We start from the raw sequence: 26399 nt of genomic DNA, 5'->3' as shown, positions 1-26399 counted from the left end.
CAATCTGTCAATTGTGCGTTCATAAATTTTCACATCTGAAAATGGGACAGAGTTTTGAAAATACAACTTTTCGTTTTCTTAAGATTTCTGCTGTGAGCTTCCTCCGACCCGAATCAAACTTCCAGCACCTCAATCGTGTCATTTGGCATCTATAAATGACTGACTAATTGGTTGCGGGTCAGAAATTCGGCCAAAACTGTAAAATTTCGGCCCTGGAAGTTTCAGCTTCAAAAACTGAAAATGGGACAGAGTATGGGACAGTATGATTTTCCAATTTTTTTCGAGATTTTGACTTCCAGTACCCCAATTTGGTTTCATACCATCATCAATTAATTGACTAATTGGTTTGTGGGCAAAAATTTCATCCAATCTGTCAAATGTGCGTTCAGAAATTTTCACATCTGAAAATGGGACAGAGTTTTGAAAATACAACTTTTCGTTTTCTTAAGATTTCTGCTGTGAGCTTCCTCCGACCTCGAATCAAACTTCCAGCACCTCAATCGTGTCATTTGGCATCTATAAATGACTGACTAATTGGTTGCGGGTCAGAAATTCGGCCAAAACTGTAAAATTTCGGCCCTGGAAGTTTCAGCTTCAAAAACTGAAAATGGGACAGAGTATGGGACAGTATGATTTTCCAATTTTTTTCGAGGTTTTGACTTCCAGTACCCCAATTTGGTTTCATACCATCATCAATTAACTGACTAATTGGTTTGTGGGCAAAAATTTCATCCAATTCGTCAAATGTGCGTTCAGAAATTTTCACATCTGAAAATGGGACAGAGTTTTTTGAAAATACAACTTTTCGTTTTCTTAAGATTTCTGCTGTGAGCTTCCTCCGACCCGAATCAAAATTCCAGCACCTCAATCGTGTCATTTGGCATCTATAAATGACTGACTAATTGGTTGCGGGTCAGAAATTCGGCCAAAACTGTAAAATTTCGGCCCTGGAAGTTTCAGCTTCAAAAACTGAAAATGGGACAGAGTATGGGACAGTATGATTTTCCAATTTTTTTCGAGAATTTGACTTCCAGTACCCCAATTTGGTTTCATACCATCATCAATTAACTGACTAATTAGTTTGTGGGCAAAAATTTCATCCAATCTGTCAAATGTGCGTTCAGAAATTTTCACATCTGAAAATGGGACAGAGTTTTGAAAATACAACTTTTCGTTTTCTTAAGATTTCCTGCTGTGAGCTTCCTCCGACCCGAATCAAACTTCCAGCACCTCAATCGTGTCATTTGGCATCTATAAATGACTGACTAATTGGTTGCGGGTCAGAAATTCGGCCAAAACTGTAAAATTTCGGCCCTGGAAGTTTCAGCTTCAAAAAACTGAAAATGGGACAGAGTATGGGACAGTATGATTTTCCAATTTTTTTCGAGATTTTGATTTCCAGTACCCCAATTTGGTTTCATACCATCATCAATTAACTGACTAATTGGTTTGTGGGCAAAAATTTCATCAAATCTGTCAAATGTGCGTTCAGAAATTTTCACATCTGAAAATGGGACAGAGTTTTGAAAATACAACTTTTCGTTTTCTTAGATTTCTGCTGTGAGCTTCCTCCGACCCGAATCAAACTTCCAGCACCTCAATCGTGTCATTTGGCATCTATAAATGACTGACTAATTGGTTGCGGGTCAGAAATTCGGCCAAAAAATGTAAAATTTCGGCCCTGGAAGTTTCAGCTTCAAAAACTGAAAATGGGACAGAGTATGGGACAGTATGATTTTCCAATTTTTTTCGAGATTTTGACTTCCAGTACCCCAATTTGGTTTCATACCATCATCAATTAACTGACTAATTGGTTTGTGGGCAAAAATTTCATCAAATCTGTCAAATGTGCGTTCAGAAATTTTCACATCTGAAAATGGGACAGAGTTTTGAAATACAACTTTTCGTTTTCTTAAGATTTCTGCTGAGAGCTTCCTCCGACCCGAATCAAACTTCCAGCACCTCAATCGTGTCATTTGGCATCTATAAATGACTGACTAATTGGTTGCGGGTCAGAAATTCGGCCAAAACTGTAAAATTTCGGCCCTGGAAGTTTCAGCTTCAAAAACTGAAAATGGGACAGAGTATGGGACAGTATGATTTTCCAATTTTTTTCGAGGTTTTGACTTCCAGTACCCCAATTTGGTTTCATACCATCATCAATTAACTGACTAATTGGTTTGTGGGCAAAAATTTCATCCAATCTGTCAATTGTGCGTTCATAAATTTTCACATCTGAAAATGGGACAGAGTTTTGAAAATACAACTTTTCGTTTTCTTAAGATTTCTGCTGTGAGCTTCCTCCGACCCGAATCAAACTTCCAGCACCTCAATCGTGTCATTTGGCATCTATAAATGACTGACTAATTGGTTGCGGGTCAGAAATTCGGCCAAAACTGTAAAATTTCGGCCCTGGAAGTTTCAGCTTCAAAAACTGAAAATGGGACAGAGTATGGGACAGTATGATTTTCCAATTTTTTTCGAGATTTTGACTTCCAGTACCCCAATTTGGTTTCATACCATCATCAATTAATTGACTAATTGGTTTGTGGGCAAAAATTTCATCCAATCTGTCAAATGTGCGTTCAGAAATTTTCACATCTGAAAATGGGACAGAGTTTTGAAAATACAACTTTTCGTTTTCTTAAGATTTCTGCTGTGAGCTTCCTCCGACCCGAATCAAACTTCCAGCACCTCAATCGTGTCATTTGGCATCTATAAATGACTGACTAATTGGTTGCGGGTCAGAAATTCGGCCAAAACTGTAAAATTTCGGCCCTGGAAGTTTCAGCTTCAAAAACTGAAAATGGGACAGAGTATGGGACAGTATGATTTTCCAATTTTTTTCGAGGTTTTGACTTCCAGTACCCCAATTTGGTTTCATACCATCATCAATTAACTGACTAATTGGTTTGTGGGCAAAAATTTCATCCAATTCGTCAAATGTGCGTTCAGAAATTTTCACATCTGAAAATGGGACAGAGTTTTTTGAAAATACAACTTTTCGTTTTCTTAAGATTTCTGCTGTGAGCTTCCTCCGACCCGAATCAAAATTCCAGCACCTCAATCGTGTCATTTGGCATCTATAAATGACTGACTAATTGGTTGCGGGTCAGAAATTCGGCCAAAACTGTAAAATTTCGGCCCTGGAAGTTTCAGCTTCAAAAACTGAAAATGGGACAGAGTATGGGACAGTATGATTTTCCAATTTTTTTCGAGAATTTGACTTCCAGTACCCCAATTTGGTTTCATACCATCATCAATTAACTGACTAATTAGTTTGTGGGCAAAAATTTCATCCAATCTGTCAAATGTGCGTTCAGAAATTTTCACATCTGAAAATGGGACAGAGTTTTGAAAATACAACTTTTCGTTTTCTTAAGATTTCTGCTGTGAGCTTCCTCCGACCCGAATCAAACTTCCAGCACCTCAATCGTGTCATTTGGCATCTATAAATGACTGACTAATTGGTTGCGGGTCAGAAATTCGGCCAAAACTGTAAAATTTCGGCCCTGGAAGTTTCAGCTTCAAAAACTGAAAATGGGACAGAGTATGGGACAGTATGATTTTCCAATTTTTTTCGAGATTTTGATTTCCAGTACCCCAATTTGGTTTCATACCATCATCAATTAACTGACTAATTGGTTTGTGGGCAAAAATTTCATCAAATCTGTCAAATGTGCGTTCAGAAATTTTCACATCTGAAAATGGGACAGAGTTTTGAAAATACAACTTTTCGTTTTCTTAAGATTTCTGCTGTGAGCTTCCTCCGACCCGAATCAAACTTCCAGCACCTCAATCGTGTCATTTGGCATCTATAAATGACTGACTAATTGGTTGCGGGTCAGAAATTCGGCCAAAACTGTAAAATTTCGGCCCTGGAAGTTTCAGCTTCAAAAACTGAAAATGGGACAGAGTATGGGACAGTATGATTTTCCAATTTTTTTCGAGATTTTGACTTCCAGTACCCCAATTTGGTTTCATACCATCATCAATTAACTGACTAATTGGTTTGTGGGCAAAAATTTCATCCAATCTGTCAAATGTGCGTTCAGAAATTTTCACATCTGAAAATGGGACAGAGTTTTGAAAATACAACTTTTCGTTTTCTTAAGATTTCTGCTGTGAGCTTCCTCCGACCCGAATCAAACTTCCAGCACCTCAATCGTGTCATTTGGCATCTATAAATGACTGACTTATTGGTTGCAGGTCAGAAATTTGGCCAAAACTGTAAAATTTCGGCCCTGGAAGTTTCAGCTTCAAAAACTGAAAATGGGACAGAGTATGGGACAGTATGATTTTCCAATTTTTTTCGAGATTTTGACTTCCAGTACCCCAATTTGGTTTCATACCATCATCAATTAACTGACTAATTGGTTTGTGGGCAAAAATTTCATCCAATCTGTCAAATGTGCGTTTAGAAATTTTCACATCTAAAAATGGGACAGAGTTTTGAAAATACAACTTTTCGTTTTCTTAAGATTTCTGCTGTGAGCTTCCTCCGACCCGAATCAAACTTCCAGCACCTCAATCGTGTCATTTGGCATCTATAAATGACTGACTAATTGGTTGCGGGTCAGAAATTCGGCCAAAACTGTAAAATTTCGGCCCTGGAAGTTTCAGCTTCAAAAACTGAAAATGGGACAGAGTATGGGACAGTATGATTTTCCAATTTTTTTCGAGATTTTGACTTCCAGTACCCCAATTTGGTTTCATACCATCATCAATTAACTGACTAATTGGTTTGTGGGCAAAAATTTCATCCAATCTGTCAAATGTGCGTTCAGAAATTTTCACATCTGAAAATGGGACAGAGTTTTGAAAATACAACTTTTCGTTTTCGTTTTCTTAAGATTTCTGCTGTGAGCTTCCTCCGACCCGAATCAAACTTCCAGCACCTCAATCGTGTCATTTGGCATCTATAAATGACTGACTTATTGGTTGCAGGTCAGAAATTTGGCCAAAACTGTAAAATTTCGGCCCTGGAAGTTTCAGCTTCAAAAACTGAAAATGGGACAGAGTATGGGACAGTATGATTTTCCAATTTTTTTCGAGATTTTGACTTCCAGTACCCCAATTTGGTTTCATACCATCATCAATTAACTGACTAATTGGTTTGTGGGCAAAAATTTCATCCAATCTGTCAAATGTGCGTTTAGAAATTTTCACATCTAAAAATGGGACAGAGTTTTGAAAATACAACTTTTCGTTTCTTAAGATTTCTGCTGTGAGCTTCCTCCGACCCGAATCAAACTTCCAGCACCTCAATCGTGTCATTTGGCATCTATAAATGACTGACTAATTGGTTGCGGGTCAGAAATTCGGCCAAAACTGTAAAATTTCGGCCCTGGAAGTTTCAGCTTTAAAAACTGAAAATGGGACAGAGTATGGGACAGTATGATTTTCCAATTTTTTCGAGAATTTGACTTCCAGTACCCCAATTTGGTTTCATAACATCATCAATTAACTGACTAATTAGTTTGTGGGCAAAAATTTCATCCAATCTGTCAAATGTGCGTTCAGAAATTTTCACATCTGAAAATGGGACAGAGTTTTGAAAATACAACTTTTCGTTTTCTTAAGATTTCTGCTGTGAGCTTCCTCCGACCCGAATCAAACTTCCAGCACCTCAATCGTGTCATTTGGCATCTATAAATGACTGACTAATTGGTTGCGGGTCAGAAATTCGGCCAAAACTGTAAAATTTCGGCCCTGGAAGTTTCAGCTTCAAAAACTGAAAATGGGACAGAGTATGGGACAGTATGATTTTCCAATTTTTTTCGAGATTTTGATTTCCAGTACCCCAATTTGGTTTCATACCATCATCAATTAACTGACTAATTGGTTTGTGGGCAAAAATTTCATCAAATCTGTCAAATGTGCGTTCAGAAATTTTCACATCTGAAAATGGGACAGAGTTTTGAAAATACAACTTTTCGTTTTCTTAAGATTTCTGCTGTGAGCTTCCTCCGACCCGAATCAAACTTCCAGCACCTCAATCGTGTCATTTGGCATCTATAAATGACTGACTAATTGGTTGCGGGTCAGAAATTCGGCCAAAACTGTAAAATTTCGGCCCTGGAAGTTTCAGCTTCAAAAACTGAAAATGGGACAGAGTATGGGACAGTATGATTTTCCAATTTTTTTCGAGATTTTGACTTCCAGTACCCCAATTTGGTTTCATACCATCATCAATTAACTGACTAATTGGTTTGTGGGCAAAAATTTCATCCAATCTGTCAAATGTGCGTTCAGAAATTTTCACATCTGAAAATGGGACAGAGTTTTTTAAAAAAAACTTTTCGTTTTCTTAAGATTTCTGCTGTGAGCTTCCTCCGACCCGAATCAAACTTCCAGCACCTCAATCGTGTCATTTGGCATCTATAAATGACTGACTAATTGGTTGCGGGTCAGAAATTCGGCCAAAACTGTAAAATTTCGGCCCTGGAAGTTTCAGCTTCAAAAACTGAAAATGGGACAGAGTATGGGACAGTATGATTTTCCAATTTTTTTCGAGATTTTGACTTCCAGTACCCCAATTTGGTTTCATACCATCATCAATTAACTGACTAATTGGTTTGTGGGCAAAAATTTCATCAAATCTGTCAAATGTGCGTTCAGAAATTTTCACATCTGAAAATGGGACAGAGTTTTGAAAATACAACTTTTCGTTTTCTTAAGATTTCTGCTGTGAGCTTCCTCCGACCCGAATCAAACTTCCAGCACCTCAATCGTGTCATTTGGCATCTATAAATGACTGACTAATTGGTTGCGGGTCAGAAATTCGGCCAAAACTGTAAAATTTCGGCCCTGGAAGTTTCAGCTTCAAAAACTGAAAATGGGACAGAGTATGGGACAGTATGATTTTCCAATTTTTTTCGAGATTTTGATTTCCAGTACCCCAATTTGGTTTCATACCATCATCAATTAACTGACTAATTGGTTTGTGGGCAAAAATTTCATCAAATCTGTCAAATGTGCGTTCAGAAATTTTCACATCTGAAAATGGGACAGAGTTTTGAAAATACAACTTTTCGTTTTCTTAAGATTTCTGCTGTGAGCTTCCTCCGACCCGAATCAAACTTCCAGCACCTCAATCGTGTCATTTGGCATCTATAAATGACTGACTAATTGGTTGCGGGTCAGAAATTCGGCCAAAACTGTAAAATTTCGGCCCTGGAAGTTTCAGCTTCAAAAACTGAAAATGGGACAGAGTATGGGACAGTATGATTTTCCAATTTTTTTCGAGATTTTGACTTCCAGTACCCCAATTTGGTTTCATACCATCATCAATTAACTGACTAATTGGTTTGTGGGCAAAAATTTCATCCAATCTGTCAAATGTGCGTTCAGAAATTTTCACATCTGAAAATGGGACAGAGTTTTTTTAAAAAAACTTTTCGTTTTCTTAAGATTTCTGCTGTGAGCTTCCTCCGACCCGAATCAAACTTCCAGCACCTCAATCGTGTCATTTGTCATCTATAAATGACTGACTAATTGGTTGCGGGTCAGAAATTCGGCCAAAACTGTAAAATTTCGGCCCTGGAAGTTTCAGCTTCAAAAACTGAAAATGGGACAGAGTATGGGACAGTATGATTTTCCAATTTTTTTCGAGATTTTGACTTCCAGTACCCCAATTTGGTTTCATACCATCATCAATTAACTGACTAATTGGTTTGTGGGCAAAAATTTCATCCAATCTGTCAAATGTGCGTTCAGAAATTTTCACATCTGAAAATGGGACAGAGTTTTGAAAATACAACTTTTCGTTTTCTTAAGATTTCTGCTGTGAGCTTCCTCCGACCCGAATCAAACTTCCAGCACCTCAATCGTGTCATTTGGCATCTATAAATGACTGACTAATTGGTTGCGGGTCAGAAATTCGGCCAAAACTGTAAAATTTCGGCCCTGGAAGTTTCAGCTTCAAAAACTGAAAATGGGACAGAGTATGGGACAGTATGATTTTCCAATTTTTTTCGAGATTTTGACTTCCAGTACCCCAATTTGGTTTCATACCATCATCAATTAACTGACTAATTGGTTTGTGGGCAAAAATTTCATCCAATCTGTCAAATGTGCGTTCAGAAATTTTCACATCTGAAAATGGGACAGAGTTTTTAAAAAAAAACTTTTCGTTTTCTTAAGATTTCTGCTGTGAGCTTCCTCCGACCCGAATCAAACTTCCAGCACCTCAATCGTGTCATTTGGCATCTATAAATGACTGACTAATTGGTTGCGGGTCAGAAATTCGGCCAAAACTGTAAAATTTCGGCCCTGGAAGTTTCAGCTTCAAAAACTGAAAATGGGACAGAGTATGGGACAGTATGATTTTCCAATTTTTTTCGAGATTTTGACTTCCAGTACCCCAATTTGGTTTCATACCATCATCAATTAACTGACTAATTGGTTTGTGGGCAAAAATTTCATCCAATCTGTCAAATGTGCGTTCAGAAATTTTCACATCTGAAAATGGGACAGAGTTTTTTGAAAAAAACTTTTCGTTTTCTTAAGATTTCTGCTGTGAGCTTTCTCCGACCCGAATCAAACTTCCAGCACCTCAATCGTGTCATTTGGCATCTATAAATGACTGACTAATTGGTTGCGGGTCAGAAATTCGGCCAAAACTGTAAAATTTCGGCCCTGGAAGTTTCAGCTTCAAAAACTGAAAATGGGACAGAGTATGGGACAGTATGATTTTCCAATTTTTTTCGAGGTTTTGACTTCCAGTACCCCAATTTGGTTTCATACCATCATCAATTAACTGACTAATTGGTTTGTGGGCAAAAATTTCATCCAATCTGTCAAATGTGCGTTCAGAAATTATCACATCTGAAAATGGGACAGAGTTTTTTTTTTAAACTTTTCGTTTTCTTAAGATTTCTGCTGTGAGCTTCCTCCGACCCGAATCAAACTTCCAGCACCTCAATCGTGTCATTTGGCATCTATAAATGACTGACTAATTGGTTGCGGGTCAGAAATTCGGCCAAAACTGTAAAATTTCGGCCCTGGAAGTTTCAGCTTCAAAAACTGAAAATGGGACAGAGTATGGGACAGTATGATTTTCCAATTTTTTTCGAGATTTTGACTTCCAGTACCCCGATTTGGTTTCAAACCATCATCAATTAACTGACTAATTGGTTTGTGGGCAAAAATTTCATCCAATCTGTCAAATGTGCGTTCAGAAATTTTCACATCTGAAAATGGGACAGAGTTTTTTTTTTAAACTTTTCGTTTTCTTAAGATTTCTGCTGTGAGCTTCCTCCGACCCGAATCAAACTTCCAGCACCTCAATCGTGTCATTTGGCATCTATAAATGACTGACTAATTGGTTGCGGGTCAGAAATTCGGCCAAAACTGTAAAATTTAGGCCCTGGAAGTTTCAGCTTCAAAAACTGAAAATGGGACAGAGTATGGGACAGTATGATTTTCCAATTTTTTTCGAGATTTTGACTTCCAGTACCCCAATTTGGTTTCATACCATCATCAATTAACTGACTAATTAGTTTGTGGGCAAAAATTTCATCCAATCTGTCAAATGTGCGTTCAGAAATTTTCACATCTGAAAATGGGACAGAGTTTTTTTTAAAAACTTTTCGTTTTCTTAAGATTTCTGCTGTGAGCTTCCTCCGACCCGAATCAAACTTCCAGCACCTCAATCGTGTCATTTGGCATCTATAAATGACTGACTAATTGGTTGCGGGTCAGAAATTCGGCCAAAACTGTAAAATTTAGGCCCTGGAAGTTTCAGCTTCAAAAACTGAAAATGGGACAGAGTATGGGACAGTATGATTTTCCAATTTTTTTCGAGATTTTGACTTCCAGTACCCCGATTTGGTTTCATGTCAAACCATCATCAATTAACTGACTAATTGGTTTGTGGGCAAAAATTTCATCCAATCTGTCAAATGTGCGTTCAGAAATTTTCACATCTGAAAATGGGACAGAGTTTTGAAAATACAACTTTTCGTTTTCTTAAGATTTCTGCTGTGAGCTTCCTCCGACCAGAATCAAACTTCCAGAACCTCAATCGTGTCATTTGGCATCTATAAATGACTGACTAATTGGTTGCGGGTCAGAAATTCGGCCAAAACTGTAAAATTTCGGCCCTGGAAGTTTCAGCTTCAAAAACTGAAAATGGGACAGAGTATGGGACAGTATGATTTTCCAATTTTTTTCGAGATTTTGACTTCCAGTACCCCAATTTGGTTTCATACCATCATCAATTAACTGACTAATTGGTTTGTGGGCAAAAATTTCATCCAATCTGACAAATGTGCGTTCAGAAATTTTCACATCTGAAAATGGGACAGAGTTTTGAAAATACAACTTTTCGTTTTCTTAAGATTTCTGCTGTGAGCTTTCTCCGACCCGAATCAAACTTCCAGCACCTCAATCGTGTCATTTGGCATGTATAAATGATTGACTAATTCCCAGGAAACCTTAACGTTAGGGGCCTAACTTCGGAAGTAAAAGAGATAGAAACGTCTGGTTTTCAACAAAATGGCCGTCTTATCTCGTAAAACTAAAGTTAGCTCCCCAATCGCCAAATTCAAAACAATGTAGATTTTGAATTATAGCGAAAAGTCATATTTTAGGCCTTATAAAACTGCGCAGCTTTAACTTTACGGATTCTTGTTCTCTGATTGGCTGACTCGTATCACGTGGTACGTGGTACAATTGCATTCTTGGAATAATTGAAGCGTGCAAATGCAATGAACTTACGAAAGCGCGCGGATTTCAACAAGCTGCGAAAAGGCGATCACCCTGTAGTAATATCGCTAGCCGGTAAGGTCTGCTGGGTAGTAATACCGCCAGGTAGTAAGTTTTGCTGGGTAGGTGCCACATTTGATGATGCGCGGCTTTTGGAGCTTCAGTAAATATAAAAGTCGCGGAATTGGATTGGACGAAATTCGTTGATTTTTGTCCTATTTAAAAATTGTTGAATCTATGATCTTACTGCTGATGTCGCGCGCCATTTTACATTTGCAGCAGTTAGCAGTCGTTAGCAGCAGTTAGCAGCAGTTATTAGCAGTTGACCATTGTTAATGGTCTGGCCCAGCGCGCGTTACTTCGTAGCACTTGCCATTGGGCCATAACATTTCGAGAAGAAAGCGGCGCGCGCTACTTCGAAGAAATTTAGACGAGTAACATCCATCAATCAGCAGTCAGCAGTAGTTAGCAGCAGTCAGCAGCAGTCAGCAGCATTCAGCAGCAGCAGTCAGCAGGTAACTTTAACCCAGTTAGACCTTGCCACACGTTGTAGACTTGCGGCCGCGCACGTGTGCGCGGCTGTATTTGCTCTAGCCAGAGCCCTCTCGCTTGCAGTAGCGCGCGACCGCCGGAGGCGGCAAAAGATCCTACTTGTGAAACAAGCGCGTCACGCAGTACGCGTAGGCACATGGCTATGTGAACGGCTGTATCATGTATCGTGTCGTGGTTTTCGCTTAGTGAAACAACAATGTGGGTCACGACGTGATTCAAATTAGACCTTGATAAACTGTCCTGAATTATACATAGCTTTACTGATCTATGAAATTGCTTTCAGCATTACTGGGTGGCGCTCAGTCTGTCATTCCGCCGAATCTTTATTCGGCGGATATGTTTATGAACATAATGGCCTGGGGTCCCCAGGTAATTTCAGCACTGCAGCTAATATTATTAATTGTGTTCTGCTACTTTACGTTCATCGCGCACTTTACTTAGCTTTACTTAGCTTAAACTATTTAATGGAACTAATGTACAGGATGGTAAAAAGACTGAATATCAGTGCGAGATTGTTCTGGTTTTGATTTAATCAGAACTTACCTGGAGACCCCATGCTATCGTGTTCATGAACATAGAATAGAGATTCGGCAGACTAGAATGAGCGCCACCCAGTAACTCAGAACCTCAACTAAGACGTTGCCACTTCGACAGTCTATCTATTGTGTCATAAATTTTACCTAAGTTAAGTCAGAATTCACACACCTTCTATACCTCAAATAGTCCACTGGCAAAAAACCTGCTGGTCCCACACATCTGAATTAAATTTCACTGGTATAGTGTTTTCCGAGTCTTGTCCGGTGTATATAATGTATGAGAGTAAAGCATTTGTGTGTAATGTGTATGCCCTATGAGAAAGTTTTGATAGAATCAATCTATATTTTTGTATTGTTTAAATTCAATTTGAGATTAAAGTATATTAATGAAATTCATAATTAGCACTATAAACAATAAAACATATCCATAGCTTATTATAACCATTGATACAAAGGCCACAATTTTTCGCCAACTCCCCAATAAACAATTTCCACTTTCAAGTTAAATTTTGCATTTATATCCTCCAATTGAACACCATACATCAAAGCATATAGTGTAGACTTTCTGTCACAACAAGACTGCAATCCGTGATAGCAACCCTTAAAAGAACTTTTTTCTTCACCAACAATTGTTACATTGTCCAAATATGAGCTTTGTCTCCAAAAACTCATCTTTCAGACCCACACATTCCTTGCCCCGTTAATTGCCTGTCCTTCCAAAATCCAGTCAGTAGCCAAGGACAAAAAGTTATACACCAAATGGTCATTATATTCAATGAAACAAGAAATGTTCAATGAAACAAGAAACTTAATTTTCAGCACATTTTACAGAATAAAAAGACATAAAACAATTCATAAAAATATAATGCCCATTTGGTGTATGACTTTTTGTCCCTGACTGCTAGTTTGATTTTGAAAGGACAGGTTAACTAACGGGACAATGAATGTGCGTCTTTGAAAGCTTTTACACACACTGAAATGCTAGTTCAGTTGAGGTTTTAGAGACAAGGCTCATATTGGGACCAACAAAATTGTTAGCAGACATAAGGGGTTCTGTTTATAGTTGTTACTATGGGTTGCAGTCTTCAAGGCGGATATTATCTATCGGAGAGCTGGCAAAAGATTATGACCTTTGTATCAATTGTTATATTAAGCTATAAATATCTTAAACTCGGCAGTGCTTATTTCAAATTTATGTATACTTCATTCTCAAATTAAATTTAAAAATTCAAAAATATACATTGATTTATTAAAACTTTCTCACACATACTTTACTCACAGGACAAGACTTGGAAAACACTATTCTAGTGAATTGTATAAATTTGTTACAAATTAAATTTCTTGCTTCATTAGAAATTTCTTGTTTCATTGAATAGAAGCTTTATTTTTTCAATTTTATAACTCTTTCCGTAACACAATTACTCCTTTTAGATTTATGGCTGATTTCGAGAAAGGGCAAGGTGCTCCTCCGCCTTACAATACAGGATACCCTCCTCAGCAAGGTTATCCTCCTCAGCAAGGTTATCCTCCTCAGCAAGGTTACCCTCCTCAACAAGGTTATCCTCCTCAGCAAGGTTACCCTCCCCAGGGATACCAGGCACCTGCAGCTCAGGGAGGGTACTATAATGCTAATGATGGACTTGAAGCTGGTCATGGCAGTGAACAAGATGATTATCTGATTCAATCGGGGAGATTTGGAGATGCTGATGTTAGACGTGGATTCATCCGTAAAGTGTACGGAATTCTGTCCATCCAATTTGCTATCACTACCATTTTCACAATATTTTTCTGTTACAGTGATAGTGCCAAAGCATGGGCCATAACCCCTGCTGGAAATGCTGTAATGTGGGCAAACCTAGCCGTATTGATTGTTACTGAAATTGCTCTGATTTGCTGTGAAGGTGTGAGAAGGAAGCACCCTGTTAATCTGGTGGTCCTCTTTATCTTCACCTGCTCAATGTCACTCTTTGTGGGCATAATTGCATCCACATACGAGCCGCAAGCTGTCTTGACTGCTGCTGGCGCCACAGCCCTGATTGTGTTAGCTCTCACCATTTTCTCTTTCCAAACAAAGTTTGATTTCACTGGAATGGGGCCTTATCTCTTTGTCGTTCTTGTTTGCTTCATGATATTTGGCTTCTTTGCAGCGATTTTCCGAAGCAATACAGCAAATATCGTGTATGCTTGTCTGGGTGTGCTGATTTTCAGCATGTATCTTGTCTATGATACACAACTGCTTGTGGGAGGAAAGAAGTACCAGCTGAGTGAAGAGGAGTATGTCTTTGGGGCACTCACCATCTACATCGACGTTATCCAAATATTCCTTTACCTTCTGGAACTCTTCGGAAGGAGATAAGAACATTTTTCTTCCTTTCTGACAGTGTGATATTTTCTTATAATGATTACAAGTGACTCCAATTACTCTATTTTTTAAATCAAAAGATATTTTCACAACTCTAAGTTTATGGTACTTGAAACTAGTTGATGTACGTATTCAAGGAGAAATGATACCTGGCATAAGATCTGATTTTTGCAGGTTCAGCTTTACACTCCATATTAACCATTATTTGAAGTGCTTAATTTATGGTCAAGGGCATTCCATTAAATTGTGACATTTTCATTGTAACACTCTATATTTATCACAAAAAGAGCTCATTAATTATGAATAATAGTTGCTTCACTTGTTTCAAATATGGGGATACATTTCATGATACATTTCAATGTGCATTAGTTTATAGAGTTTTTGTTTCATAGCGCTACTACTCACTACTTGTGTTTATTTTATCTAATGTCAATACCAGCATAGCTTTTCAGATATTTTCGGTGGAGATTTTAATTTATGATCAAATTGAAAAGGAAGTACGTAAATTATTGTTTGAGGTTTTGAAAAAAAATATAAAAAGGGTTTAGTTAAAACACCTCATTAAATGCATGTATCATACAATTTGTTATAGATGCCAATTTGCATGATTGTTTTTTAGTCTAAATGATAATTGTTGAAGTGTGATGTAATTAATTAAACTTACTTTTAAAATTACAAATTACTGGATATCTTTGCAGTTTTACTACCATGATGAAAAACAAAAAGAATAATTCAATGCTTAAGTAGTTATTGTGTCTGAAAAGTTGTTTCTTTGATCAATATCAGTGACTCAAAATTATGCTTTAGATTCCATTTGCAATGTTGACATAAATGCCTGTATACAGACTTGACTTGACTTAAGGCGGGTGGTATTCCCGAGATCCATTGACAACAGTTCTCCACAGCTTTCTGTCCTCCATCAGTCTAGCTATCTCATCTACTGACTTCAGCCCAGTATCTGCTTTTAGGTTATCTAGTAGTGTTAAATGAGGTCGCCCCCTGTTAGTATGCCCATGACTCGGCTTCCAGAGGATCAGTTTGTTCAGTGTCAGCTCCGGATGTCGGTGAGCATGACCTGCAAGTCTGAGCCTTCGTTGGGTTATCTTGGAGCTGACTTTGGGAAGATCACCGTACAGGCTGTGGTTGCTGACATGGTCTCGATATTGATTGATGTTAAGGGCCATTCTTAACATTCGTGTATAGCAACCATCAACCATCTTCTCTAGCCTTTTCGTCATAGTCCAAGTCTCGGAACCGTATAGAAGCACCGACTCCACTAGTGCTGTGAACACTCTGATCTTGATAGACTTTCTAAGCTTAGAATTCCAAAGTTTTTTGAGTGTGTGGCATGCTCCCCATGCTCTTCCTTTCCTAACCCTGATATCACTCTCACTGTCTCTGATTCTAGAACCCAGATAGGTGAAGTCTTCCACATGCTCTATTGTACTGTTACCCAGGGACTTGATGGTATCAGGGTTCTCGATGTTCTGAGTAATGAATTTGGTTTTCCCTTCATTCATTCTAAGTCCCACTGTAGCAGCAACCCTTTCCACCTCTAGCATCAGCGTCTCTGCCTCCTTTACAGTATCTGCTATCAGAGCAATGTCATCTGCAAAACCAGTGTCTGATATCTTCTCCGCCTTAACTCTCCTACTCCTATAAGGCTTAATGGTAAATCCTATTTCAGGGTGCTTGCTTAAAGCTTGTCTCATGCAATAGTCAAGGGCTATAATGAACAAGTATGGTGCTAAAGTATCCCCTTGAAGAACTCCTGCCAGGATATCAAATAGCTCAGTGTCCCCATCAGGTGTAATAACTTTGCCCTTCGTGTTTATATAGAGTAGATTAATGATATCCACAATACTGTCTGGTATCCCATAGGCCTTTAGTATTTGCATCAAAATTCCCCGGTGAAGTGAATCAAAGGCCTTCTTAAAATCAACAAACACCATAGCTGCCGGTAGATTTCTCTGTCTAGCCCCCTCTAGTATCCTTCTGAGTGCCAAGATATGACTAGTAGTGGACCGTCCTTCCCGAAAACCATTCTGAGTGTCCCTAAGTACCCCTTCTATAGCCGGCTGGATCCTATTAAGCACCATTCTATTAAGAGTCTTTGCTACAAGTGAAGTCAAAGATATCCCCCTCCAGTTTCCAGGGTTTGTCAAGTCTCCCTTTTTGGGGACCGGGATGATGTTGCTTATCCTCCACTGATCTGGCGCAATACCATCTGTCAGGGCTTTGTTGCAGAAGGACAACACGATTTCATCCAGGTCGCATCTTTTGAGGACTTCAGGTGGTATACCGTCATCACCTGGTGCTTTACCTTCTTTAATCCTGAGTTTAGCAGCTTTGAGCTCCTCTAGAGTAAAAGGTTCTGTACTGATGTTGAGTCCTTCAAATTGAGTCTCGATCCTAGGATGTTCGTTTTCCACATCAGGAGTACTCCCTAACAGATTCGTGAAATGCCTAAGCCAATTTTCCTTCCTCTCTTTGGCTCCGTTGCCCTTTATTTGAGTTGCCCCCTTGGCCTTCCTACCAGTAATCTCATTTATGACATTCCAACTTTCTTTATTTTTGCATCTGTCTGCAGCCATTTCGACCCTTCTAACCTTGGCAACTAGATCTTCTTCAAAGATGTCCTGGTACACCTGATCCAGTTCAGTTTTTAGTAAGTTACCAGACAGTCGACTGTCTTCACTAGGATCCCGGTGATAGACAGTCTCTGCTTGCTGCAACGCTGTACGCACGTTTTGAACTCGCTGATCACCCGCGAAATCGTCACGTCTCTTCTTTTCTCTCTTAGGCAGTATGGCTTTTTTGGTATCAGCAATCGCATCAACAAAATGCCCATACAGTTCCGTAACCTCACTTTCATCGGTTTGCTCGCATAAAGCAGAGTACCGATTCTTGACTTCTACTGCATATCTCTTCTGTAGGTCTTCATCCGATTTTAGTGCTCCCCAATTATACCAGGTTTTCTTGGGTTGCTTTTTTGCTCGTCGAAGAGATAGCTTGATCTTAGACAAAACAAATCTATGATCAGTACCCAATGTACTAAAGAAACTGTAGACTTCAGTGTCTTTGATACTGTTCCTCCACTTCTTCCTCACTAGAATAAAGTCTATCTGAGACTTATTCAGGGTTCCATCCGATAGGTGAGTCCACATCTTACCCCGCTTCTTTCTGAACCTGGTGTTTGTAATCTCCAGATTACATTCCAGGGCAGTATCCCGAAGCAGCTCCCCATTTCTGTTGGTTCTCTCATGGAAATACCAACCACAGTCATTCTCGTCCCTCTTTGATAGGTGAGCGTTAAAATCCCCAATCACCTCCAAGAAGTTGTGAGCAGGGATCTGCGAGACTGCACACCTTAGATCGTTATGAAACTTTTCTGCTGCTTCTACACTATCTGCCTCCGTAGGTCCATAGACACAGACGAAGGTTGGTTTAGGATTCCCATTGAGAGATATCTTAAGGATTCTCTCCGTCACTGGTGTTATCTCCGTAGTTGCGTCAAATGCCTCACTTGTTAGGATGAATCCCACTCCGCCCACTGATGCCTGGGCCCTATTCCTAGTAGCTGATGAAGTAATTAGATAGCTACTCTTGCCAACTCTCTCTACTCTGACAGGCTCTTCATGAACTATCCTGTGCTCTTGGATACCTACAATATCTGCTCCACTCTTCTCGAAAAGATGTACCATCTCCAGTTTCCTCTGGGTAGTTCTTATCGTTCTAGTGTTAAGAGTGCCTACCCAGGTAATGTCGGTACATGAAAATAAACTTTTTTTGTTGTTTTCGTTTATGCTGTTGGGTGTTTCAGGTTGATTAGGCTCATCATTCACCAACCTTCCATTCGGATTTAAGTTGGTGAAATCATTACCACCTTCTCGTCCAGAAACAAAAGTAGGGGCTGATACCCTAGTGCTGTAAGAACTATTCATCATGTTTCTTTTCTGTTGGCTATGTGACACGTGAGCCACCTGCGCCACTGGAATGGCTCCCTTGATAGCTACTTCATCAGTAGATGTTCCCACATACAGTAAATAAAACGGTAATATGACAGATGGTGCTCCCATAGTTCCGGAATCTGTTACATCTTGATTAACCCACATCACCATCATCACGGGCTTGTTCTGAGGATGCCCGGCTTTTTTTTCGGGGGTGCACCCCTAGATCCGCTGTGTTCAGTTACAACTCCATCACTGGAGTTGCATGCAGCCCCACCTCGAGCAGGATGTGGCTCTTCACCACGCACAGACGGTCTGAATGTACAGAGTTGAATCTGCAGCATCCTAGGTTTACCCGTAATAGAGCAAAACCTTTGGGGCCTGTATACAGGTAATCATTTAATAGTTTATGAAACTTGTAAATGAACTTCAGCCAATTCAGGAAGCCGGGTATAATGATACTGCTATGTTTAACTTACCTGGCCGGCATCATTACAGTTCTTGCTATTGAAGCCCTTATCTTTCACCTGTGGTTTTCCAAGCAAGAAGAGTCCAGCCCTCCGATCGAAGCTAAATTATCCCCCGACTGGGATCACATTAACACGATATTAGGAAATATAAACAGTGGTTCAATTAACAAATCCTCGCCTGCTGTGGGAAAGAGCACAGCTTCTTTCCTCAATGTTGTTATGTTATTTATGTTTCAAGAACTCAGAGAAGACACTAAAATCAGAGCTCAAGTTCTGTCTAGAATCAACAGTGAAATCAGTGATGTCCTCACCAGCAAGTTGAAATCCAGAATTATCAAAACTTTAAGTGTGCACAATTTCTCTGCTGGCACTTCACCACCAAAAATCAGCAACATTTATATTAGTAAACTGAAGATGTGTGAGGAGACTAAGTTATTCAGAAAATTGCACATATCAGTGGATGTGGACTATAAAGGGTGTGGCAAACTAGCCCTTCAGGCAACTACATTCATGGGTAAAAACATGTATATCAGTGTTGAAGTAACAAGGTTGATTGGTAAGCTTATATTCATATTTAATAGAGAGCCCCAAACACATTGGGGCTTCTGCTTTAATACGGAGCCTGAAGTTGAGTTCAATGTAATCAGTGCTTTTCAAAAACGGAGCTTGCCTAAATTCACTAAAGTTGTTACATCTGTTTTGAAGCACATAGTCAGGAAAAAGCACACAAAACCCAACTACAAGCGTAGGTATTCTCCTCTGTTCAAAGAACCCTACATTTCCCTACCCCCTGAAAAACAGTTCTTTATTTGTAGAGAACCGTTGGCTCAAGGAAAACTGATCGTTAAGTTGATCAGCGCAAACAGAGTAGTAAAGACGAACAGCTCTAAGAAGGGGTGGTTTTATTGCACTGTATCACTGGGAGCAAAGATGTGGGATGCTGACTGTTGCCCCCTTAAACAGAGCATTTCGTTTGATGCTGTTATTCCAAATGCTAACGACGGAATAGGGATAACCTTCAACGTTGATGGGGAGCTGGAAAAGGGGCAGACTCCCAAGGTTGTTGTTGCAGATGTGCAAAGAAACTCACCGGCTGCAGACAGTAACATCAGACAGGGTGATGTTATCACAGCTATCAACAACAAGAAAGCATCTAGCTTTAAAGCTGCTCTTGCTGCATCTTTATCAGCTAATAGAGCTAAACTGTCTCTTAGAAGACCCTTGATCAAATGGAACAAGATATTCACATCAGGCGAAGCTTCGCAAGACATGGCAGCTTTTGAAACTGATGCTGTTAAAGGCGCTACATTTGTAGAGGATGAAGAGTTCATGATACTAAAGGAGCTGGAGATGGAGGACGAGGAGTTGTGTGATAAGGAGACCCCTGTCACTGATACTGTTAAACCTTCTTCTAGTGAAAATGTTTCTGAGCCTTGTCGCAATAATTCTGAGAGTCTTCTCAGGACCCAGTACTGTTCCATGTCCATAACTCCATTCTGGGACGAGTACTTCCTGTTAAAGATGCAGGAAGCACACCAGTACTTGACAGTGTGCCTATGGAAAGAAGAACCCCCAACCAGGTGGCCTACTAATCCTGTATTAGTAGGATTCTGTAATGTTAGCTTGGCTGATCTAGTGCTACAATGCATATCAACCTCTAGTAACTCTTACAACGAATCCTTGATGCTGTCTCTACCCAGTGATTTGAAGTGGCAGGAAAATATTGTTCTCAGTGTGGGATCTCTACCTCAAGTCCTTCCCAAGATGGCGTGTATTGCTGGAGAAGTGAAGCTACAGCTAACATACTGTTCTACTGATACCAGCTCCTGTGAGCATTCCTTTGTAGTTGGCCAGGTTGAAAGAGAAGAGAAATGTGATGTGTGCTCCAAAGTTGTGGTTCACAAGACGGCTTACATCTGCTCAATGTGTGGAAATATACGCCACGAACAGTGCTTGAATTCAGATCCAACACCTCCCCCCAGACGCAGTGTCTCAGTGAATAGAAGACCAGATAATCCTACTACCCCAGTTCTACGTAGTAGATCATTTAGTGTCCAATCTGGAAGAAGCACTGCAGAGTCTAGTTCAAGTTCCTTTACTTTTCTTAAAGGATCGGAAAAGAAAGCAGCTGTTTTTGATGAGAAGTTGCATGATATTGGAAACAAACTGAAAGAACAGATTGCCCTGAGGAAAGCTCTAATAGGAGCGAAGTCTCGTTGTTCAAGTGTCCCAGTAGCAATACGGGAGCAACTGGTACAGAACGGGGAAAGTATCAAGAACTTGACAAACCTCAAGGAGCAGCTCACGTGTGACAGTGAATTATCAATTGTTTTATAATTCACTTTGTGGTTGATTTAATTTTGATTTTCTTTAGATTTGAACTTATCAAAATAAAAGCTCAATGAATATTTTTGATTTAGCTTAAATTGGTTTGTCTTCATAATTGTGATGGTGGCGCTTTTCATAATGCTTGGTGCTTACTTCTTATGCACAATTTTGTATGGTAAACCTAAAAATAGTTGTTCATATTTTAGAGGTAAATGCTTATGTTTAAAAAAGTCAAGTTTATTTTTTGTAATTTTCAGATTTTACGTTATATGGTGATGATGTGTTTTAGATGTTTTTATGTGATTTTAATTTTTAAGATATACTTTTTTTATAGTGGTGACAATAAATTAATGTAATGATATGAATTATAATGATGTAAACCTGATATTAAGTTTTCAGAGCTGAAATTTTTTTTATTTTTCGTCAAATTTATTCAATTAAGTATAAAACACATTGAATAATAAATACCATATTATAAAATTATGTTGTGATATCCAGCTTGCCAGTTTACAATAAAACCCTACATCCGGATTAATTGCAGCCTTTCCCGAAAACTCAGCGTTAAATTGGGGTTTTACTGTATTATATAAAGGCTAAATTAGTTTGTTAATTATATCAACCCCTCCAGTAGCTCTCATGGCTGATGTTGAAGTAGCTGATGTTGAAGTAGCTGATGTTGAAGTAGCTTTGGAACAAGTCGAGGACCTGGAAGCATCATCCGAAGAGGAAGATGACGAGGAGGAGGTTGAACCAAGCCTCAAATACGAGCGCTCAATCAAATCCGATCTAAGGGACCGGATATTTCCCAACACTAAGATCTCGATCATCTCTGTTCATGAAAAGTTTATAGTTTTGGGTGATGTACACGGGCAGGTGTTCCTACTTGATCACAGTGGGAACATCATCAGACAGATAAACGCCCACAAGGGACCAGTTACCTGTATTTCAATAGATTCTACTGGCGAGTACATTGCCTCATGTTCACGACACGATCCTAACGTTATAATCAAGGGACTCTACAAGGAGTCTTCTGAAAGGGATTCCTCTGAGTCCTTCAGGGCTGCAGTATACTCAGTAGAGCTGGGTCCTGACTTTGCCACACAAGGGCACTACGTAGTGGGGACTGATAGGCTCATGTTCAATGAGAAGGGCTTCTTTGGGGTGAAGAGAAGTGTTCTACACGCTGGGGAAGGTCCCATTTGGAAGGTGAGCTGGAAGAAAACTTTCATTGCTTGGGCTAATGATATGGGTGTTAAAATATTTGATACTAATAGCAGGAAGCTAATAACGAAGATAGCGAGGGACCCTAAGTCCCCCTCCCCAGCAGATTATCAGTGTCACCTCTGTTGGTATAACGGAGTCACACTGCTCGTAGGATGGGCTAATACCATTAAAATATGTCAAGTTAGACCAAGAACTTCTGCTGACTCCCAGGACCTGCCGCCATTCTATGTGGAGGTCATGAACATTATATACCTTGATCACTATGTGTCAGGCATTGGACCACAACCTGATGACAAGATAATATCTCTGGGGTACCGAGCACCAGAGAACGGTCAACCTGTCCGACCTTGTATTAGAATAACTAGTTTTAATGGTGAGGAGCTGTCCTTAGAGGAGTTGTCAATTAAAGGATACGAGACTTGCGGACCTAACGACTACAACATGTCCGTTTTGACTTATGACCATTTCGTTTATATTTGTGCTCCAACTGATTTGGTACTAGCTAAACCGAGGGATATGGATGATAAAGTTGAGTGGTTGAAAGATAGACTCAGGTTTGACGAAGCGCTTGAAGTGGTTCGTGTTCATGAGAACCAGTTGAGAAAACACACTTTTAAATCAGTGGGACAGAAGTACCTGGCACATTTGCGGAGTGTAGGTCAGTTTGAGAAATGTGCTGAAGCGTGCAGCTCAATATTACAAGGTGATGGGGAGGCGTGGCAACAGGAAATCATGGCTTTCACCAACTGCAAGAAACTCACCGTCCTCTGTCCTTACATTCCTACCAAGAAACCAGTCCTAAAACCCTGGGCTTACGAACTCGCACTTTCATCATTCCTCAACGCTCACGAATTTGAGTTGTTTGACAAATTTGTTCGACTGTGGCCCCCTGAGATTTACGGACAACAAGCCGTTATCAATTACCTGAAGAAAATGTTATCAGAAATAAAGCTAAGCCCAGCTGATAACCTATCGTTACTGAAATGTCTGGGTTTACTCTACGAGTACCAAGAAGACTTTGTTAATTCTCTCTATCTCTACATCAAACTGTCAGATCCTAAAGCTTTCGCCCTGATAGATAGATACAACCTGTTCGCCTCACTTGAAGGTGACGACAAAATCTTAAGATTACTCACGTTAAACGAAGAGAAAGCTATTGACCTGTACATCAACAACACTGACAAAATCCCGGTCAGTATGGTAGTAGAGGACCTCAAGAAGAGAGACAAGAAAACCAAGTCCTCAGAAGTATCCAGACGGACCAAGCTCCTCTACAAGTATCTGGATAGTTTGTTCCAGATGGACCCAGAGATAGGGTTTGAATACCATGAGGATATGATAGGACTGTACGCTGAATACGACACCTCTCCCGGTAAGAGTAGATTAATGCGCTTCCTAAGGGAAAGCACTTCTTATCCTATAGATAAAGCGTACGAGATATGCGAGAAGAGGAAACTTTATGAGGCACAGGTTTATCTGCTGACCCAGATGGGGAGACCAATACAGGCCCTGTCGCTGTTGGTGGATGAGATAGGGGATATCACTGCAGCTATTGAGTTCTGTAAGGAACAGGACGACAAGGAGTTGTGGGACAATTTACTGAAGAAAGCTACTGAGAGTAACAAATCTTCTTATATCACGGGTCTTCTACAGAACATTGGAACTCACATTAACCCAAAGGATCTGATAGCGAAGATACCGAACGGACAGAAGATAGATGGTCTGAGAGACAGCCTGGTGAAGATACTGTGTGATTACAAGTTACAGATTCACCTGAATGAAGGGTGTAAGAGGGTGTTTGTTAATGATACAGTTAGTTTATCTAGGAAGATGCGGGGATTAGCTCGGAGGGGGGCGCATGTTGATGAGGAAAGTAACTGTCAGATCTGTAAAAACATGGTTATATCAGATAGGGAGAGTAGCGATGTTACTGTCTTCTTCTGCGGTCACGTCTTTCATAATGAACCGTGTCTTGAACGGTTGGGGAAGAATTATTGTATTTCTTGTCGCAAATAATGTGAATTAAGAGATTGGATTTAAAGTTTAATTATATCAAAGATTTTTATTAATGTTTATATTGTTTTTCCGGCTGAATAAATGATAAAGAAAATGATCATTCGATCCACATGAATGTACATACTACATAATGTTGAGCGATAAGAATTTGATTGTTAATTTTAAAGTGAACAATTTTTACATTTTCTATTGCCAGTAAATCACGCCACTATCGGTCTCTTATCTAAATCAGTAACGTGCGATATTAAACATTTTATACAAGACGTATTCTCTGCATGGCATTCGAGTTAGAAGAAAATTATACTGTTCAACTGCAACGTTCATTGTCGCGACAAGCTTAAAATTGAATTTTTATTGTGCAGCCGCTGAGTTCACCAGTAATTGGAAATCATATCAATAATTAATGGGGGGGGGGGGGGGGGGGGGGGGGGGGGGGGGGGGGGGGGGGGAGCGGGGGGCAACTTATGGACATATTCTCTGTGAGATGTAAATTATTTTCTTTGTTTCGTGTTTTGATTGATAATAAATTTTGACTTTGTTATACGTTCCAGCATTCTCATTTTCTGTGTTCCTATTTAACGTGTATAATTCTATAAAGCAGTAAGCATACCATTAACTGTAAAATCTCTTTCTTAGTCTTTTCTGTCTTAGTTTTAATTCTCTGTTTCATATTATTATAGGATATATTCTCTAGTAAATATATCCTACTAATTATTATGTGTTAGCCCTGAGAAATGTTTCGGATGTAATGTTATGTTTGATTTTAAAAAGTGTTATTAATGACCCTCGGATATTTTAGGTACCTAGTGATGGACTATTCGAGCAAAGATCCACCACCTCCTACTTACGATGCTAGTTATGGTGGTTACCCACCCCAGGCAGGTGGTTACCCACCCCAGGCAGGTGCCTACCCACCCCAGGGTGGCGCCTACCCCCTCAAGCAGCTCCGTACCCCCCTCAAGGAGCCGCCTACCCACCCCAGCAAGCTGCCTACCCTCCGCAATACGCCCCTCCTGGTCCCGCCTACCCTCCTACAGGAGGCTCCTACCCTGCCCCTCAAGCAGGGAAGGACCATGTAGCAGTAGATGTGGGATATAGTTCAGGTAATACAGATGATGATATGATCCGGGTAGGTAACCGAGGACTATCTGATCCTGACATCAGACGAGGTTTCATCAGGAAGGTCTACATCATCCTGTGCATGCAGTTCGGAGTTACTGTAGCAACCATACTACTCATGCAGAAGTTTGTGGGTAACCTGCGTGAGAACTGGGACGCGGGAACCTCTCAGAAGGTGTTCATATCAATGTGGGTGTGTCTGGTTGTCTTTATTGTGATTGAGATAGTGCTAGTGTGCTGTGATAGTGTGAGGAGGAAACACCCCCTCAATATTATCCTGCTCTTCATCTTCACTCTGGCTATGTCAGGGTTTGTGGGCTGCATTACCCTCTACTACCGCGTTGATGCAGTTCTCATCGCCGCGGGCTCCACCTGCATAATTACACTGGGTCTCACTTTGTTTGCTTGCCAGACCAAGGTAGACTTCACCAGCAAGGGAGCCTACATTTTCGCTATCTTCATGGTCTTCATCTGCTTCGGCTTCTTCATGATCTTCTTCCACAGTCGGGTCCTGCAGGTGGTGTACGGATGTATTGGAGTCCTGATCTTCAGTATGTTCCTTGTCTACGATACTCAGATGCTGATTGGGGGGAGAAAGTACGAGCTGACAGAGGAGGAGTACGTGTTCGGGGCCCTCACTATCTACATTGATGTTATCCAGATCTTCCTCTATCTCTTATCTATCTTGGGTAATGAGTGAATCAGCTTCATTGGAGATGGAAGTGTTAAATGTTATTTTTAGTATAGACTTGTTTTTTCAATGACTTCACAGTGCAACATTAGTTTGAAACTTCAAAGGTATTAAATTTTCATAGCATTATCCCCTATTTAAATCATCACGTGATTTAAAATTATTGATTTCCAGAGTTCAAAGTCTCAGATTTGTTTGAAGAGTTAGATGTACATATAATCTTGAATGCATAGTTGAACTGAATTGTTGATGATTGAAACTCAAGAATTTTCCCCGAGGAGTTTTTCAGAATGATTGTTTAATAACTTTATCACAATTAAGAAATAAATTTGATTTTTTTACTCAATTTTTGCTTTCAAAGAAGAAGTAAAAAGTTTCCGAAATACTAATAACGCTTTTTTGACTGCTTTTTTTTTATTTCAAATGCTTTCTTTAAATTTC

At 39.7% G+C, this 26399-nt stretch overlaps 4 protein-coding genes across 4 annotated transcripts; all 4 read left to right on the top strand.

The window, feature by feature from the left end:
* The first annotated feature begins 13233 nt into the window (after positions 1 to 13233).
* Positions 13234 to 14154, top strand: LOC134814332 (protein lifeguard 1-like). Its single transcript, XM_063822427.1, has one exon. The coding sequence runs from the start codon at positions 13234 to 13236 to the stop codon at positions 14152 to 14154; it is 921 nt and encodes a 306-aa protein (XP_063678497.1).
* A 4840-nt stretch (positions 14155 to 18994) lies between these two features.
* Positions 18995 to 20917, top strand: LOC134814331 (uncharacterized). The gene has a single exon (XM_063822426.1). The coding sequence runs from the start codon at positions 18995 to 18997 to the stop codon at positions 20915 to 20917; it is 1923 nt and encodes a 640-aa protein (XP_063678496.1).
* A 623-nt stretch (positions 20918 to 21540) lies between these two features.
* On the top strand, positions 21541 to 24433 carry LOC134813995 (vacuolar protein sorting-associated protein 41 homolog). The gene has a single exon (XM_063821953.1). It carries the CDS (start codon positions 21545 to 21547, stop codon positions 24146 to 24148), a length of 2604 nt encoding a protein of 867 aa, XP_063678023.1. The 5' UTR covers positions 21541 to 21544; the 3' UTR covers positions 24149 to 24433.
* Positions 24434 to 24946: 513 nt separating this feature from the next.
* On the top strand, positions 24947 to 26293 carry LOC134814201 (protein lifeguard 1-like). The gene is given in 2 exon segments (XM_063822265.1): positions 24947 to 25077; positions 25080 to 26293. Coding segments are annotated over 2 exon segments (1008 nt in total). The 5' UTR covers positions 24947 to 24957; the 3' UTR covers positions 25968 to 26293.
* Positions 26294 to 26399: the final 106 nt, after the last annotated feature.

Source organism: Bolinopsis microptera, chromosome 4, assembly GCF_026151205.1.
Source record: "Bolinopsis microptera isolate Bmic1 chromosome 4, MBARI_Bmic_1.0, whole genome shotgun sequence".
Lineage (NCBI taxonomy): Eukaryota > Metazoa > Ctenophora > Tentaculata > Lobata > Bolinopsidae > Bolinopsis > Bolinopsis microptera.
This window is presented reverse-complemented; position numbering and strand designations above follow the sequence as displayed.